Source organism: Grammomys surdaster, unplaced genomic scaffold, assembly GCF_004785775.1.
Source record: "Grammomys surdaster isolate TR1022 unplaced genomic scaffold, NIH_TR_1.0 243, whole genome shotgun sequence".
In the NCBI taxonomy this organism is placed as follows: Eukaryota; Metazoa; Chordata; class Mammalia; order Rodentia; family Muridae; genus Grammomys; species Grammomys surdaster.
In genome coordinates this window covers 5,992,999-6,006,381 of record NW_021604688.1, presented here as the reverse complement: position 1 = coordinate 6,006,381, position 13,383 = coordinate 5,992,999, and the positions used below count along the sequence as shown (strand labels likewise).

Sequence of the window (13,383 nt, the reverse complement as noted above, 5' to 3'; positions counted from 1 at the left end):
TTTCTTTCTTTCTTTCTTTCTTTCCTTCCTTCCTTCCTTCCTTCCTCAATACATATCACAGCTTCCAGTTTGGGTTTTTATAGGATTTCTAAGTGTGCAAACATGTGTGTCCCTGAATTTATGTTTATTTTTTTTGTGCTCTTACTTTGGCTGTTTTTCTAGTTTGTTTGGTCATATTATGATTTGTTTTTTTAATTTATCTTACTTTACTATTATTACTTAGATACCAGTTTTCTAACAAGAAACAGAAAGGCTGTGGATCAGGATGGAAGGGTAGATAGGGAGGTACTGGGAGGAACTGAGAGGAGTAGGGAGAAGGGAAATGGTAATCAGAATATATGTATGAAAAGAAATCTATTTTCAGTAAAAGAAAAATAAATTACCAGAACACAAAACATACATTCCATCATGCTTACCATATTACTGTGTGTAGTACTAAAGAACATGAAATAACTTCAATGTTTGGTGGTAGAAACTTATTGGGTAAACTGCCTGTATATACCATGGGCTGTTATGTATTCTAATAAATCATAAATTAGAATTTGTACTAGAAGTATATTCATTCTTCAAGAATTTACCACAAAGTAATTGGAATAAATAAAATGAATCTATTCCTTTACAATTTTGAGTCAAAAGTCTGCCAGGGTCTCACCCTAGTAATGCACCAGTGTCAGCAGGCTGTTTCCTTGCTCACTGAGGGTGCTATTTCTTTAATGGCTGTCAGATAAGGTCTGTTCTTATTCTTCTACTTGTATTCCTTGGGTTGAAGTCAGCAATGACAGGTTAAGTCACTTTCATATTTATAATCTCTCATCTTCATTTTATACGCTGCGTCTGAATCAGCACATAAAGGTTTTCCACATTGAGGGACACCAATAATTAGACTGGGCCCATTAAGAGAATCCAGAATAACCTTCCCATGTCAGGTTCTATCCTTTAATCACACCTGCAAACCACTCTGCCAGGTGAAGTAACAGATTAAGAGGTTCCAGTTCATGAGCATGAACACCTTTGGGGGAGCATCATTCTTTAAAAAAAAATTATTGTATCTTTATTTATTTTTAAAAATTAAAAGAATTGTTGCATATATATATATGCATGCATGTTTATTTTGAGAGGGTGTGCATGCCACAGTGCATGTGTGGTGGTCAGAAGACCACTTTCAGGAGTTAGCTCTTTCCATCCATCTCACAGAGTCTCTGGGGTGGACCTCACTTCATCAATCCTGGCAGCAAGCACCTTTACAAACAAAGCCCTCTCACTAGTAGCTAATGGGGGAGATTACTCTGCTTACTATAGTTGTATATCTAAAACATGACAATAATTAAGTATTATGTGGGGGGGAATCCAATGTGTTCAGATTGATCTGAAGTATATACATATACTTGTGTCTATAAGCTACATATCAAGGTTCTAATAATTGATTCAACCAAAACAGTCAGGATAGGGATTCATATATAGAACAAAAAGAGACTGGTATTTTCTTGATATGCCTCATTTTATTCTTTATAAGTATATACTTTACTATTTGTAAGATAAAAAGGTATTTTAAAATTTTAATGAAGGTTAAAATATTTGAAGATTATGATTTGAATATTTGATAAATTATCAAACAAAATATATATTAATATATAAAGCATACTGATTTATTAGATGTAAAAACTATATAACATTATGTTTAGATGATAAGATTCCAGGTATCTTTTATTTTCTTGTTTTGACTTGCTAGCATTTTTGCTTTTTTTAATGACACAGGTAAGCAACATTATATATATATATATGTGTGTGTGTGTGTGTGTGTGTGTGTATAAAAGTTAAAAAGTAGTAAAAAAAAGGCTGGGCATTGTGACACACACCATCCTTAATCTTACCACTTAGGAGACATAGGCAGGCTAACTTCTGTGAGTTTCTGGCCAGCCCATTCTACATGGTTATTTCAGGTCAGCCAAGGCTGCACAGAGACACCCCTCCTCCAAAGAAAGTAATAGAAAGTTATTACATAGCAACTAAAAACAGTAATGCGTCTACATAAAGAGGAAATACAGAGTGCTAATGAATATAAACAAATGCTCATCTTATTTGAATATTGGGAAACTGCTAATTACAATAAGATCCTCTTTCCATTTATTAAGTTGCCAAGTGATGCTTAATTATTCAAATCAACATTAGAAAGCCAATTTCCTGGCCTGATTGAAAACATAACTCTGTCCCTTTCTGAAACTTCTCTGAGAGAACAGGCTGAATGAGAATATACAGCCTTTCAAGCTGTACATATGTGACAACAGGTAAAAGATGTCACGAAGTTCACAAGTCTGAAACACGGATATACGAGTTAAATTCAATTAGGAAAAAACCTTCTATGAGTGGGAAGAATATGGGCTGAACCTGACAGAGAACTCCTGAAAGGTTTAGAGCTGGCAGGAATCCAGCAAACATGAAAAACAGCTGGCTGAAAGTGGGCTTAGCTTTAAACCGCCAAGCTGCCCTTGACTCTCTGTCCCCATCTAGTGTTGAAGACTGGAGGTTCACCTCCAGAAGGTGGAAAAGTGACTACAGACTGGGGAGATGGTTCAGTTGGAAAATGCTTGCCCGGTTTATCTTCAGCACCAGTGAAAAATCAAAAAGCATAAACAAACAAGCACATATACAAAGAAAAGGCAATCCCCAATAGGCACAGTGCCACATGCTTGTAATTCCAGCACTGTGGATCTGGAGGTAGGTACATCACTGAGGCTCACAGGCCAGCCTGTTTGTCCACCCAGAGACATGCTGTCTCAAAAATCAAGGGAATCGGGAGGAGGGTCTGGAAGGAGATAGTGGGGAGGATAGGAAGGTCAAATGCATTGCACGATAACCTCAAAGAATTAATAAAAATGATGCACAAGGTTATCCTGTGGCTTCTACATGCATGTACACACATGAGCATGTATTCATGCATATGTAAGAACGACTCTACACTTGGGTGTCTAAAATTCTGTAGCGGGTAGAAAGCTATGCAGTTTCAAGGGGTAGTAGGAGAAAGCTACCTAATAATGCTAATGGGCTTTTCTTCCTTCCCAGTGCTCTTCACACTGCCACCTGGTAAGCTTTGCCTCTTAGATGTTCTCCTGAGGAATTTCTGGTCAGTGGTAGTACCCTTAGAAGATGAGCAGAGTACAGCATTGAAGATACATTGAAGGGGATATCGGAACTTTGGTCCCTTTCTTTGATTCCTGGCTACCATGAGGTAAACAGCTTTGTTCTACCAAGTGTTCTCTTTAGCAATATTCTGACTCACCACACACCCAGAACCAATAGAGCCAGACTAAAATCTCTGAAATAAAAAGAATTCTTTTATCCGTCTAAGTTTTAAAATGTATTTTGTTATAGTAATAAAAATCTGACTAACAGCAGCCTAGCTCATAAAATGATCCCATCCAATTTCCCCAGCAAGCCATACAATTTATCCTTAGAATTGACTACCCAAGAGAAAAGACCTATGGGCAGAAACAGATAGGAGTCCCCATGGCTTCTGTCTAACCACAGGGAACCCATGAGTTGACAAACCTTGTTGATACACATCAAAAGATTTTAACAGCTGTTTTCTAAGCTTCTGTTTAGAAATAATACTGGCTTACTAGACATTTGTGGACAAAACAAACTTGAACTTGTTGAAAAAAAATAATGTGCCAGGAACAAAAGCAGCTTCAAATCCTACTATAAATATCTTCAGAGTTATGAGAAATATGACTCGTATAAACCAAGAATGGGTGAATATTTTTTAAAGGCACATTTGAAGAATAGTGGCTCTTTGGCATTAAAAATCATAGCAATAATAAAATTCAATAGAAGCACTGATAGATAAAACTCAGAAAGTGTCTTAGAAACTAGGAGGGAAAGAAGAGTAGTAAAGAAAGGAGAAGAGGAGAAAAAGTAAATGAAGGATGATTCCAGAAAGTCAGAATCTGAATTCCAACTCAAGGTGCAGGAAGGGACCTGATAGACTGCAAAAAGACATTTCCTTAGATTGAACAGTTTCCTAACAGTGGAGTATGCTGTTTACTCAGTATAAGATAGGAATTTAAAAGGCTAGCTAATGTACAGTACCACTAATGTTTACGATAAGTCACAGAAAAACAAGGTCCAAATACTTTTCATAGAGAGTGAATCACAAAAAGATTAGTAATCAGATTGCACCAACTTTAAAATGGCAGTAAATATAAAACAGGTTAATAAAGAAATATTGGGCATACAGTAGCTATACAATAAATATTTGCTGATTAAACTAACATGGTTTTACAAAATATTAAATGATACCCGAAAATAGTGAATAAATAAATTTTGTATAAGCATAATCTTTATTACTCACTACAGAACACACAATAATTATGAAGAAAAGTAAAAAAGGGTTTAGAGATTGTCTCCAAGAGGTAGGATTGTAAATGATTTTTTATTCTTTTCAATTTTTTTAAAGTTGTATAATGAGAATGTATTTCTGCAGTTTTAAGTGATCAAAGACAGTAATAAGAGCTGGACATGTTCATACACATGACCCGTGTATCCTCATGGAAGAGGTGGGAGGAACAGGGCACCAAGGCCAATCTTGGTCATATAGTGAGTTTAAGGTCAGCCTGAGATAGATGAGATCTTGCCTCAAAAATACCATTATCAACAGTTAAAAAAATTCAATGATAAACAAAACATTATAAATTATTACAAATCCAATCTAAATAAGTATATCCTTAGTACTTTTGTCTTCTCCCTCCCTCAGGTTTACCTTGGTGCAGAGTCACTCCCATTCATATCCAGATCAGGTTTAGGAAACTCTTTATCAGCAACCAATTCTCGAGATTTAAACATAGCTTGAGTTCTTAACCTGTAAGAATAAATGTAAGAATTTCTAATCCTGAGGCACCTGATAGGCTGAACAGTAACCTTTGGAAGCCAAGCTCCTCAAGATAGGTACCAGAGATTGTTTTCCTATTACAAGTCAACTGTTAAACATGAAAGCATAGGCTGGTTGTTGTCAGTGAGCACACAAATGCACACACACACACACACACACACACACACACAATCACATGCACTTCCTAATGACATGTTAAGTAAGTGCATCAATTTAGAAGACTTTAGATTTCCTTTACAGAAACACGTGGGAAGATTGAGCTAGTTAGAACATAATTTAAAAACCCAGGATTATAAATGTTTTAGGAGCACCTTAAATCTCACTTTTAAAAGGTGAATGCTTTCATCTGTTCGTTGTTGACTGTTTTGCTCATCGTGTTACTACATTTGTCTTAGTTACTTTTCCTGTGACAAGATATTAGACAAAAAAGCCTCACAGTTTGACAGTACACTTCATCACAATGGGAAAGGGCTCAAAGTAAGAGCTTGAGGTGGTTGGTCATGCTGCATTTGCAGACTGGAAACAGGAAACAGGAAGAGACAAGTGCTGGACTTTAGCCATTCTTCCCCTTTCTATATAATCTAGGACCCAAGCTCAGGGAACCACGATCAGGGAACCTGATCAAGGTAATCAATCCCTCCCAGGCATGCCTGCAGGCTTGTCTTCTGTGCTTCTGGATCCTGTCAAGTCACCAGTCAACATTAACCATCACAATTTTCATTACTGTTACAAGGCACCTGAGTAAACTAATCAATGGGAGGAGGATTTATTTGACTCTTGGCTTCTGGAATTTCAGCTTATGGTAGTTCTATTTCTGTAGGCCTAATGTAAGGCAACGGACTATAGCAGAGGAAAGCTGCTTACCTCAGGCGAGCTTGGAAGCACAGACAGATAGGACATACCTATCAAAAGCACACATGGGTGAGCTATTCCTCCACAGAGATCTGCCTTGCAGTTTTTACATATCATAATAATGCCATAAATGATGACTTATCACAAGTTTAAATGGAAAACATCAACTCAATGATGGATTAATAGATTATTCTATTGACAGTGCCCTCATGATTCAATCATTCCCCCTTAAACTCCATTTCTGAACATTGCACTTGGGACTAAGCTTTCAACATGCAGGCTTTTGAGGAAACACTTCGAATATAAGCCTTTCAAGTCATCATAGTCTCAATAAAGACTTGAGTAACTCACAAGTATTTTTGACCCTATAAAACATAAACTTATGAGGTAACCAACTTCTCAAACTGACACTTCCAAAAGCTAGGAGATCAAGGACCAACATATTTTCTTATGCCACAGACATAAATAAACTAGGTGTCCTGGTTAATTTCTTTTGTCAATTTGACATAAACTAGAGTCATTTGGGAAAAGGGAACCTCTCTTGAGAGAATGACAATACCAGATTGGCCTGTGGACACTTCTTAACGATTGATGTATAAGGGTCCAGCTCCCTACAGGCAGTGCTACTCTGTACTGGGGATCCTGGGTGTTGTAAGAAAGAAGGTTAAGCAAACCACAAGGAGAAAGACAGAAAGTAGAGTTTCTCCATGGCTTCTGCCCTCCAGGTTCCTGTCTGGCTTAATTTTTGCCTGACCTTCCTCAGTGATAGACACTAACATGGAAATAAATCCTTTCCTCCTCAACTTGCTTTTGCTCAAGGTATTTTATCACAGCAATCAAAACCCTGGCATCTACTAAAGATTAGTTAAGACTATACTCACAGGCATGGAAAAAGGAAAGCTGTTGAAAACATCAGTACAAAAACCTTATATCTAGAGTATATGAATCAATCCCTGATACCAAATATGTGATATTTAATATCCATTCCTTCAGCTTTTCAGAAATGTGCAAGCATATTCTTTAGCTATGAAATTGAACTATGAAGTAGTAAAACACTATGAACATAGTATTCCTCACTGTCGAAAGACATTCTTTTAATTGTAACTACAATAGCGACAGACAAAGAGATGGAATTTACATATAATTATCTTGTAGTGACATGCAAGTTGTTAGGTAAATGGAGGTGTAAAAGATATCAGGAAATTATGAGAAAAGTATGAAAGATAGTAAAAACAGCCATCAGAATAGCCTCTGCAGCAAGAGCAGAAAGGATGCTGCTGTTGACAATAGCAGCAAGCCTTGTGACATGCATCTTACATATATTATTGTACGGATCCTCACACACACTCCAGGAAGTAACTACTTTATTATATGTATTTACAGAGCAAAGCAGGGCAGGCTCAGGCACAAAACATTTCCAAGGTGATAGGTTTGTAAGTAGTGAAAGTAGAACATTTTTTTTAATACCTAGTTATATAGTATGTATATTATAAATTCTGGAGACAAAGACAGATATTTATAAATAGCCTTGAATTACTTTACTCTTACTCCCAAAGGAACATATGGTAGTTCTTGGCACTGCCATTGATAATATTTTGGGCTGGGCAGTGGTGGTGCATGCCTTTAATCCCAGCATTTGGGAGACAGAGACAGGAGGATTTCTGAGTTTGAGGCCAGCCTGGTCTACAGAGTGAGTTCCAGGACAACCAGGGCTATACAGAGAAACTCTGTCTCGAAAAACCAAAAAAAAAAAAAAAAAAAAAAAAGTATTTTGGATAAATTTTCTTTGATCAACTTAAAAAGGACTCACAAAGCAAGACTTTCTCAAAGCATAGACTATGCAATCTCTAGGCAGTAGAATCAATTATTAATCAGAATTTAAGTAAGTGTTCATGCCTCCCCAAATTCATTTCTGTGAAAAAGGCTCATCCCCAAACTAACTACTTTAACTTTCTGCTACTCATTTGGTTTTCAATTATAGACAGTCTTTCCAATACATTACCTGAATATCTTAAGCACCATAAATAATGTGTACTCAAGTAGCATTAATTTATTATTGTAATTGAAGTGAGTTACCTGATCACTTAAATTACAAATTCAGTAAAGATATACAATAGTTCATATTCTGTATAAATTAGTGTGTGAGGCTGTGCATAACACATGGAGAGAGGTCAGTTTTTATTCCTCTAAGTATTCCTTCCACATAGTTATGGGCAGAAGTAATAAATATTTCCTAAAACAATGAAAATTGAGCTGAGTGATAAATCTATATCACACAAAAATACTATGGTGTTCTTTTGTATATTTTCCATAACTTAAAGAGTTAGTAAGAAAGAAACTAGCATTAAAATCAAGTAGTATAATTTTAGCTATGTGACAATGAATATATAAAGTGTATATAACTGGAAAAGGAAAGCAAACACATTTAAAGCAGAGAAGGGATGGCTTGAGTAAGAAATATGAATGGTATATGGAAAGAGTTACAAGACAAACTTTAAGAAAAAAGATTTCTTAGGAAAATAGGGGGCAAATGGGTACAGAGATGACTTCAAATTACAAAAAGCTTTGGAAACCAGGTTGCTGGGCAGCATCTAATATAGAAAGAAATATCTATCAATTTTTAAAATTCAGAAATGTGAACAAAATAGAGTGTGATAAAATAAAGGCATTGTATTAGGAGTATTCGTTCATGACAGATATTCTTGGTTCATGACACTACTGTACAGATTTTCAGACAACTCTTAAGTGATAAAATTGAATAAATCTAAAAAGTAGGCCAGAGAATAGGTAGACTTCAGCCTTAGAATATGAATTGTGATACTGATTAAACAGATAAATCAAGGCTCTGACTTCTGGCCTGTCCCAGCTAAACATGATAGGTTAGATGATTTACATGGGAGAAAAGCTGTAGAAAGAGAACCACCTCTAGTTAAAAATGTCTTCAGCCTGGTGAGTTGAAAGCTACAATCACATCACTTGGGAGGAGGCAGGAGAAAACACAGGTTTGGGCTACTCTCTCCAGAGGCCTCCACCCCATTGTCTTAAATGACTGTTTATCTGGGTATTTTATTTGAACTTTCTAGCTTCTTGACTTGGGAGAATTTTGTTGTATAGTCAGAGCTCCAAACAACAAGTGAAATGGTAGAATTGTGAGGGCCAAGAGTCATAGAACCAGACAGACCTTTAGCAGATGCCCAAGGCACCAGAAACCAGCATTAACAGGTCTTAAGATGGATGCTACTATACTTGGGCATTGTTTTGTGGTTTGTATATATTTACTTCACGAGTCTTGCTCAACAAGATTGAAAACATGTCAGGGTAAAACACTGAGAGGGTTTTCTAAGCCTGCATATAGCAGTTACCTAGGGTAATACTCTTCTGTGCAATAGAATTTATTCAATCACATAATTTAAGGACAGTAATTCTGAAAACAGAGTCAACTTAAAAAGAAAATTAGAATAAAGACCTATGGTGGAGTTCAAACTATTTTTGAAGAGTTTTCCAGAAAAGAGCCATTTTTAGAGTCTTAGGGCTCTCTCTTTTGAGTAGTTAGTCAGACCTGTCTAAAAGATTCAAAAACAGTGTATTGCTGTTGTCCATGATTGAACCTCAGAGTTGGAAGTCAATTCCTATTGCTTAAGACTCCATGCACATCAGAAATAGAGTCCATAGGTCCTTGAACTCGAAGTTATACAAATAACTTTGTCGGGACCAGAAAATGCTAGCAAGCTTCCAGAGGAGGGAGGCAATCAACAGTCCAATCCAGCTATGATGTTTATGAACCTGCTTGCTGACTTTGAAGCAAAGAAAGAAAGAGAGAAGCTGGGCAGTGGTGGTGCACACCTTTAATCCCAGCACTTGGAAGGCAGAAGCAGGCAGATTTCTGAGTTTGAGGCCAGCCTGGTCTACTTAGTGAGTTCCAGGACAGCCAGGGCTACACAGAGAAACCCTGTTTTGAAGAAAAAAAAAAAGAAAGAAAGAAAAAGAGAGAAAGGTGGGCAGTTAGTAGACTGGGCTCAGAGGAAGAATTGTGTTCCAAGAACTCTGTTGTGTCTGAACACTTAGAATAGTGGAAGCCTGGTAACAGACGCCTCATAAGCAGGAAGGGGAGAAAAAGCCTTTCTCATTTAGTCAAAGCAGCAAGAAGCTTCTAGACAGTCAACTCACTCTCTGCTCTAGCCAACCACATAATGGGTGGCTTCACTTGCCCTGCCCCCACCAGCAAAGGCTGAGTAGAAGCCAGACTTTCATTTTCTATGGGCCCTGCCTCAGCAGTATTAGAGAAGGTATTCCACAGAGGAAGAGTTAAGTAATGCCCAGCGACTTAGGCTATAAACTAAATGTCTAAGAAAAAGAAAAGCCAACAGTAAGATAGAAAAATATCTATAGAGAATATTAGAGCAGATATTACAAAAATGCCTCAAAGAAAATGTCTGAATATCCCTGAAAGAAGTTGAAAGACAGAAAAATCTCTAGAAAGAAACAGAAGACATAAATAAAAACCAGGCAGAAACTGTACTTTGGAAAATTGCTCATCTGAGATAAGTAAGAAAAATACCATCAGCAAAAGTATAAAAGAAAAAAACTCTCACTAGATTATTGATAATGATGGACTAAGAGGCCAGTAAGGAAAGTCCTACACTTGGCTAAAGCACAAGAGAAATATCACAGCTGAAGTAAAAGCAGCAGTAGCTCCCAGGATCAGATCTCAGGGACCATAACAAAAGATTTTATATTTATGTCCATGGAGTTTAAGAGAAGATCATGGGTGGGGCTAAAAAAAGTGTTACAAAACATAATGTTTAAAAGCTCCCTATACATGGCAATCATTGTAGTGACAAAACAGCTTTGTTTTTATTGTGGTGGTGATATCCATGAACAAGACACTCAGTAACATGGCAGCAGTAACCCCACACTGTACTGATGCTAATTCATGAGTTAGTTATATAGTGTGTAGCCACCCATTGGTGAAAGTCAAAGGAGTGTCTCTGTAATATTTCTAAAATGGCTAATGAACCTATAAATATTTCAAAATAAAGTTTAAAAGTAATTATGAATATGTATAATTAAAAATAAATACAAAAGTCCTATTTCTTAGCTCTCTTTTCTAACCTAGAACTATAAAGAGAGAGTGTTTCTAACAAGAATGTAGACAGGAGGAATGGTGGTCAAGAAGGCAACGAGAGGGGAGACGGAAACATTTCCCTTAGGAAAAGTGCAATTAATTGTCTTTTCAAGATAGAATTACAACATTTTAGAATTTTCAACATAGTTACATCTGACTTACTAGTAGTTTTCTAAAATAAAACAATGAACTTTATGCATCTGAATGTAAAACCACACTGAGTAGTACATAACATCAAAATAGCCACCCAGCTTTTGAAATACTGCTGTAAGAGACATTATTAAGGTGCCGGCAACCAGGGTGAGGGTATATCTCAGTGGCAGAACACTAGCTGGACATGCATAAAGTCTGGGATTGAGCCCTCCACCAATGAAAATAAAAAAAAAAATAAAAGGGAAGGTACAGAGCAAACATGATCAACACACAGCACATGTTTTGCTCATACATAACACACTGCCACATGCTATGAAAAATATACAATGAAAATTTAAAGTGATTACTTGAGAAAAAGTAATTTTTTTAGTAGAAAAAGAGGTATAAATGTGGGACTAGTTACTAGAACTAGTTATAAAGGAAGCTGTTAGGACTAGTAAGAATTAAATTTAAATGGCTCTCATGATTTGTTTCATGTGATGGCACAAAGATATGAATGTAGGATAATGACAACTAAACCCACTTCTTTACAATCTTATTCTATATGCTGAAATAAACAATTTACCTTCATCTCTACCTCGTCATAGTGGCACCAAATAGAAAAGCACATGGGATTTGAAGTCTAACAGAAGTTACCACTGCATCTTGGAAGATAGCTCTGTGGGTAAAGAACTTAGTGTGCAAGCATGAGGACTTGGGTTCAAATCCCCAGATAGGTATGATTACATGTCTTTGTAACTCTAGCTTTGAGGGTGGATAGACAGGTGGATCCAGGAACTCAATGGACAGCCAGCCTAGTTGAAATGGTGAGCTTCTGATTCAGTAAACACTCTGGTCTTATAGAAGTAAGGTAGGGAATGACAGATAAAGACACCTGACGTCCTCGTCTGGCCTCTACATGTGTGCTTATAAGCACAGACACCCATGCACATATATGCATGCATATCTTCTGCAGAAGATAGGAATTCACTTGTAATCATAAATGATCTGAACTTGAGCAAGTCAAGATGCTGAAGAATCTCTATGAACTGTGGTCTGGAAGTTTTATTCCCCAACCTACAGACAGTGCTGCAAGAACAGATAGGACTCACCAATTATAATCTAGTCGGGATTGGTGCAGCTGCTGCTGTTTAAGGAGAAGCTTTGTCTCTTGTTGGGCCAGGAGATGCTGAAGGCGTTCCTTTTCAATTTCCAGTTCCATTTTCTGAAGCATCAGCTGTTGCCTTCGATCTTCTGACAGTTGTTTTTCGATGTAAGTTTCCCTGGGTTGCAGTGCCACCTGATCATGCATGAGTGATGCCCAGGGCATCCTACAATGACTGCATGATTCTGGATGTGTCTTACAACACTGAGGGGCCATATTCGTAGGATGATAGTTCTCATGAACATAAGCTTCACTTTCAGAGCATTTATGACCACAGTACTGACTAGATGGAGTAGGCGGAAGGTTTGGATATTCCTTTATCTTCAACTCTTCTGGTAGGGCTTTCTCTATTGGGGCTGCATTTATTAGTCTCCTCCCTGGAGATTCATAAGTACATGTTCTGGTTTCTGCTGACATCCTCTCTAAATTCTCTTTGGGAAGATTAAGTGTTATTGGTTTCAAAGAACTATTCCTCAATGCTGTAAGGGATTCTGAAGCTGAGTCCTGGTTTGCTGACTTAGGCCTTGCCTTGGTCTGACAGAAGGTTTGTGGTTTGGCTACACTCAGATAGGAACCATCCAGGTCCATCAGTGAAGACTGGTGAGTGTTTTTCTTCTTGGCTATCTAAGAGAAAACACATAAAAAAACAACTTCTGGTTTTGGTTTTTCAGAAATCAAATATATATATACTCACTAAAACAAAACACTTTCATTTCCTTTTCTTAAATATTACAGTATCCACATCATCATTACTCAAAAAGCCATATCCATTTTCAAACAACCTGTCTTTCAGCAAAGCTATAGGAGGATAAGAAATATCCAGCATTATTCCATTCAGTATGCAAATCTTGATGATTTTAGGAGTTGCAAATTCTGAAGGTTACATAAAATCAACTTTAAGATGCAAATATATAAAATATCAATATCTAAAATGTCTATCTTTGAATATTGAGCCAAAAAAATCCATGCAGTCATCTTAAATATTCTTTGACTGGTCACTACACAGAACAAGATTTGATGTAAAGCACTTCACATTATTCTGAATAGCTGCTAATTTAGTTTTTATAAATATCTTAAGAGAACACAGATAAAACCAACTACTTCCAAATACATAATTCTCATAAAAGTACTTACTTAAATATAAAATATTTAATTTCAGCTACAAACAAGTGATTTTTCAGTTGAACTATTCAAGTAGCGATAGTCTAGTAGAACTCAGGCAGA

The 13,383-nt window shown here is 36.8% G+C and overlaps 1 protein-coding gene across 1 annotated transcript in view; it reads right to left on the bottom strand.

The window, feature by feature from the left end:
* LOC114627174 (protein hinderin-like) overlaps nucleotides 1–13,383 on the bottom strand; it is a 185,162-nt gene that overhangs the window by 121,226 nt on the left and 50,553 nt on the right. The window contains exon 2 of the mRNA XM_028774873.1: nucleotides 12,107–12,783. Within this exon, the coding sequence (XP_028630706.1) occupies nucleotides 12,107–12,747 (641 nt within the window). The 5' untranslated portion in view covers nucleotides 12,748–12,783. The remainder of the gene's footprint in view (nucleotides 1–12,106; nucleotides 12,784–13,383) is intronic.